The sequence below is a fragment of the Hordeum vulgare genome, chromosome 3H (assembly GCF_904849725.1).
Source record: "Hordeum vulgare subsp. vulgare chromosome 3H, MorexV3_pseudomolecules_assembly, whole genome shotgun sequence".
Taxonomy (NCBI): domain Eukaryota; kingdom Viridiplantae; phylum Streptophyta; class Magnoliopsida; order Poales; family Poaceae; genus Hordeum; species Hordeum vulgare.
The window spans coordinates 13,226,997-13,232,879 of NC_058520.1; the positions used below are offsets into that span (position 1 = coordinate 13,226,997).

The window sequence follows — 5,883 nt, forward strand, 5'->3', positions numbered from 1 at the left end:
TATCACAAAAAATAAAAATAATAGATGTATTTATAATTAAAATACATCTAATATATTTATTTTTATGAAAAGTAATTTCCGACGAACTGAGTACTCGTTTGCTATTGACCAGGGCCATGGAAAACTTCGGGTGGTGGTCAATTCGGCGTGTAGTCATGAGGTTGGGATGGCACGACGCGTAAGGCCGTCGTGTCCACGAGGAGCTCGTGACATGGGGCGGTTGATGCTTCGTCGGTATAGGTGAAGGAGAAGCGAGATTTGAAAGAGGAGGAAGAAGGCTGCGGAGCCCTACGATCAAGATCGGAAGGTGGACAGCAAAGTGGCTGAAGTTAAAAAAAGAAGAAGAGAGAACGGTCCATGTCATAAAGTCGCTCCCAAACTTATTCCATGGTCTGCCGAGCAAAGATTTGCTCAAGATGCTTCCGAGATAACAATGTCGAAAATTATGTGCCAACATTGCAGGACCGCCGCAACATACGCACGCATCAACCTCTGGCTAAGCGATCGCAGCAAGAAACGAACAACTCGACAGCACGAAAAGCTACACCCACATATATATCTGCACCAACATGGCAGCCGGATTCCACGGGACGGGACGTCGACGCGACCGATGGACGATTCTCCGTCGGTCGACGGACGATGGATCGATATCACTCCGGGATGGCGACGAGCATCGGCCGCCACTGTCTCCGCATCATCAGCCGCCGCCGGAACCCGCCGAACATGAACCTCCGGTACTGCTGCACGGCCGCGGCGCTAGCTGCCTGCGGCGCGTCCGGCGTGGCCTCCGCCGGGCGACCCTCCGCCACATCCTCGTGATGCTGCCGTTGCCGCTCAGGCAGCAGCACGCGCTGGACCTGGACGTCTTTCCTGGCGCTGCTGCGGCGGACGGCGCCGGCGACGTCCGGCCCCAGGAGCTCCTCCAGGGAGCCGCTCCGGCCGAGGAGGCTCCTCTTCTCCCCGCATCCGTCTCCCTGCTGGTCCCCGGCGCCCGCGGTCGGTCTGTGCAGCTTGTTGCCGCGGCAGAGCAGCCGGCGCACCAGCAGCCACAAGCCCTTGGCCCGTGGCCTGATCTGCAGCGTCCCGGCAGCCATCTCTCCGGCCGAGTATATATATATATCCTACCGCCGCTCCCTCTCCCTCTCCGGCCGGTTTACGACGGTCTGAATATATACTGGCTCCCTCTCAACCTCTCATGGTATTCGTATTCTTGTCCGGTTGGCGCCGCAGATGATCACTGTGGAGGGAGGGAGAGGAGGAGCGAGACCGACCTGGGATTCAGGGGAGGATCCCGGAAATAATGGCGGCCTTGGACTGGACTCCCTCTACGGCGCCTATAAAACATTGGGAGCAGGGGGGGATTTGTGTATGGCTGGGCACATTCTTGGGTTTGTTTTGCTTACGTGCGAGGGCCGCAATGCAGGGCGCGTCGCCATTTGGAGGCGCGGGAGGTTGTCTGCCTAATGGACAAAAAGAAAAAGGAGGCCCCGACTGTCGCCGTCAGGCGCTACCACCTAACGCGGCGCTAAAAGACGCGGGAATTTCGGTGGCACAAGAGACCAAAGACAAGGTGTAATGTATAGACCAGGTGTGATCGATGTGTATACGATGAGTATTGTGTGTGTCGCCTTCGGATCCCAGTTAGGGCTAGGACCAAACACAAGCTTCCATGATGTGCAGATAATAAGATTATAATGGTAATAAGGGGATTTGATCCATGGGGGCGTTCACTGGACTGGGGTAACACTGGACTAAGTAACATCAAGTAAGAGGATGGGGCGAACCAACTTATGGCTGGATCCTGGACGGTGTTTAAGTCCTAGACTTAATATTGATGTTCGTATTTTTCTGTATTTATTTTAGGCCATTTAACGTTGTGCATTCAGTCGATGCAGGCTCGGTAACGAGGCATAGATTACTCAATGTGTATGTCGTATACGGCGCCTGCAGCGCTCCTTCTCGTGGGTCAGCCCAAGTAGAATGTGTTAGTCCTTAATAATCGGAAAAAATGTTTGTAGAATTTAAAAAAATAATCAGATTTGCAAAAAAAGTTCAATGATTATAAAAAAAAATCATTGGTTTTTAAATGCGTTTATGTATTTTCAAAAAGTTCACAGAATTCGACAAAAAAACATTGACTTTCAAAAAAAGTTCATCGATTTTCAAAAAAAGCTCATCAATTTTTAAAACAGTTCATTGATTTTGAAAAAGTTCAAGAATTTTAAATTATGTTCACTGGTTTTCCAAAAAGTTCATCGATTTTCGAAAAAGTTCACCGATTTTCAAAAAGGTCATTGATTTGGAAAAAAGTTCACGGGCTAAAACTTAGATTGGATCTCTAAATGGGCCGACCCATGGCGGAGCGCTGCACGCGCCGATTAGCAAAATTTGCATTTAACCGGCTCGTGTGGCGCTAAATACGGTTTCCCGTGTATGTCACACCTTTTTTTTGAGACAATTCAACGAGGCTTTATTAATTCGTCACAATGTTTACACGGACGGATGGCAGATTTCCCGGATGGCCTAACCAAACATGGCGGCCACCTCGCAGGTTAAGATCATGGTTCGCTAAGTTGTGAGCTTCAAAACTGGAGCTCCTACGTTTGTAAACAAACATACGAGAATTAAAAGAAACTGAAATGTCTAAAATTTCTTCAACTATCGCGCCATATATTGCCGAGGTACGATTCACGATATCATTTACTACTACCTCACAATCTGAGGCAACTTGGATGTTTTGTATGTATAGATCCTTCGCCAGCGCAAGAGCTTCTCTCATACCCAAAGCTTCCACGGTAGTAGGATCTGAAATAAATCTGAAAACAGATGCCGCAGCTCCCAGGAAAGTTCCCCCTTGATCCCTCGAGATGACACCAACAGACCCAAAGCCATGTCTAGGGACAGCTCCATCGGCATTGAGCTTAGCAAAGCCATGTGCTTGAGGGATCCATTGTTCAACTTGTTGTGGCGGAATGTTGGTCCTAACAGGAGGAACATGTTTGTGGTTGATCTCGCTCAGCTCTCCAAGATACGAGTTGATCAAGTTGTGTAACCCTGTCGGCGACTAAAGAATGTCCTCATGAATGGCTGTCCTCCTAGCTCCCCAGATTGCCCATAGAGTTACGACGAGACGGACAAAATCATTTTCTGCTAATATTTCATGTAGAGCAAAGAGCATATCCTTGGCGCTGTCCTCCATATGATTGCTCATAACCTCCACTATATGTTCCGGTGCTAGTAGGGTATTTGATCTGGGAGCTAGTGAACGCAAATCAACTAAAACATGATGACCCTGACTAGAAAAATTCCCATGTGTCCTCGAGAACGCTTTGCGTATTATAATAACTACTCTTGGCATGTCCTTATAAATCTAAGTGTTGGGATACCTTGTTGCACCTTGTTACTTTGATTACTAGTTACTTGCTACAAATTATCCTACTATCAGACTATTTACTATTACACTTTTTAGCACTTGCTCGCAATACCTTGATGAAACCACTTATCAATTCATTATGCTCCTCGTTGTGTTTGACACTCTTACTTATTAAAAGGACTACGATTGATAGCCTATACTTTTTGGTCTTCGAGACTATTTTCTAGCATTGTTGCCGGAGAGGAAGCGCTTTTGATAAGAGGAATTTGTAAGGAAATATTTATATTTCATACTAATATTTATCTCCACTTGTTACTATGGAGAGTAATCCTTTGAGGGGCTTGCTGAGGGTATCTTCACCTCGAACAAAAGAAGTAAGAGCCGATTCTCAACCTACTAAACCTGATGGAAACAGTTGTTATGAAATTCTTTTGGGTATTATGGAAAACTACTTGATAATCCTTATGCAGGAGATGGGACAATAGATCCTCATATGCACCAAATCTAGATATATGAACTTTGTGGATTGTTTAAGCTTGCAGATTTATCGGAAGATGGAGTTAACAAGAAAGTATTACCTTTATCTTTGGGGTGAAAGGCATTGGCATGGTATAAGCTATTGTATGAATTTGGAACATGGGACTGGAATCGATTGAAACTGTCATTTCACAAGAATTTTTATCCTATGCATTTCTTTCATCGTGATCGGAATTATATATATAATTTTTAGCCTCGTGAAGGATAAACCATCGCTCATGCTTGGGTTAAGCTTAAATATATGTTGCACACTTGCCCCCAATCATGAGCTTTCGAGAGGATTGATTCTTCAAAAAAATTATGCTCTGCTTTGTGAAGATAACAAGTCAATACTTGATTCTTCTTCTTCGGGTTCCTTCATGAAGAAAGATATTGAATACAAATGGGATATTACTTAAACAAATTAAATGCAACTGTTAAGATTGGAAAAATGAAAAAGGTAATGAGCCATGTATAAATATTGAGTTTGATTGTGTTATGTCTTTTATAGAAACAAATGCTTTTCATAAGCTTAGTGCAAAATATGGACTTGACTGTGAGATAGTGGTATATTCTGTTAATCGTTTCTACTCATATTGATCTTTCTAAAGGGAAGTGGTTTAAATTCCATCCATATATTGAAAATAATTATGAAGAATCACCTATTATTGAAGATGAAACAATTGTTTATTCTGCTAATCCAGTTGTCCCTACTACTTACGCTGAAAAAACTCCTTTCTCTGTTAGGATTAAGGAACATGCTAAGACTACAACTGTGGTTCATAAGAGTAATGTTATAACACCTAAACCCTCTAAGCAAATTAAAATAGAGACTCGTGTTGCAATAGTTAAAGATCTCTTGACTAGTGATATTGTTGAGCATGTTATTTACGTCTACGGTGATGTTGCTAGAATTGCTCAATGTGGTAGATAATAAGATTATAATGGTAATAAGGGGATTTGATCGATGGAGGCGTTCACTGGACTGGAGTAACTGCACTAAGTAACATTAAGTAAGAGGATGGGGCGAATCAACTTATGGCTGGATGGTGTTCATGTCATAGATTTAATATCGATGCTCGTATTTTTATGTATTTATTATAGGCCATTTAACGTTGCGTTTAGTCGATGCAAACTCGGTAATGAGGCATAGATTACTTTTTTTGAGGGAAAAGCTAAGCTTTATTGATAATAATTCACATGTGGTGAGATACACTTTGGATCATGTGGCTTGGTCAGCCAAATGTGGCCCCCCGGACATAGAGTAAGAGAGTGCCTAGCTGAACTATGGGCCTCACCATTAATGGCTCGCGCTTCAAAGATAAAATTACATCAAATACTAGTTGCTCAGAGTTTAATTTCTGAGATAATGGAGCCATATCTGTTGGAAATATGCCCTAGAGGCAATAATAAATTAGTTATTATTATATTTCTTTGTTCATGATAATCGTTTATTATCCATGCTATAATTGTATTGATTGGAAACACAGTGCATGTGTGGATACATAGACAAAACACTGTCCCTAGTAAGCCTCTAGTTGACTAGCTCGTTGATCAAAGATGGTCAAGGTTTCCTGACCATAGGCAAGTGTTGTCACTTGATAACGGGATCACATCATTAGGAGAATCATGTGATGGACTAGACCCAAACTAATAGACGTAGCATGTTGATCGTGTCATTTTGTTGCTACTGTTTTCTGCGTGTCAAGTATTTGTTCCTATGACCATGAGATCATATAACTCACTGACACCGGAGGAATGCTTTGTGTGTATCAAACGTCGCAACGTAACTGGGTGACTATAAAGATGCTCTACAGATATCTCCGAAGGTGTTCGTTGAGTTAGTATGGATCGAGACTGGGATTTGTCACTCCGTGTGACGGAGAGGTATCTCGGGGCCCACTCGGTAATACAACATCACACACAAGCCTTGCAAGCAATGTGACTTAGTGTAAGTCACGGGATCTTGTATTACGAAACGAGTAAAGAGACTT

General features: G+C 43.6%; 1 protein-coding gene across 1 annotated transcript; it reads right to left on the bottom strand.

Annotated features, from left to right (window-relative positions):
* Positions 1–360: 360 nt before the first annotated feature.
* Positions 361–1,402, bottom strand: LOC123439253. Its single transcript, XM_045115990.1, has one exon. The coding sequence runs from the start codon at positions 1,092–1,094 to the stop codon at positions 651–653; it is 444 nt and encodes a 147-aa protein (XP_044971925.1). The 5' UTR covers positions 1,095–1,402; the 3' UTR covers positions 361–650.
* Positions 1,403–5,883: the final 4,481 nt, after the last annotated feature.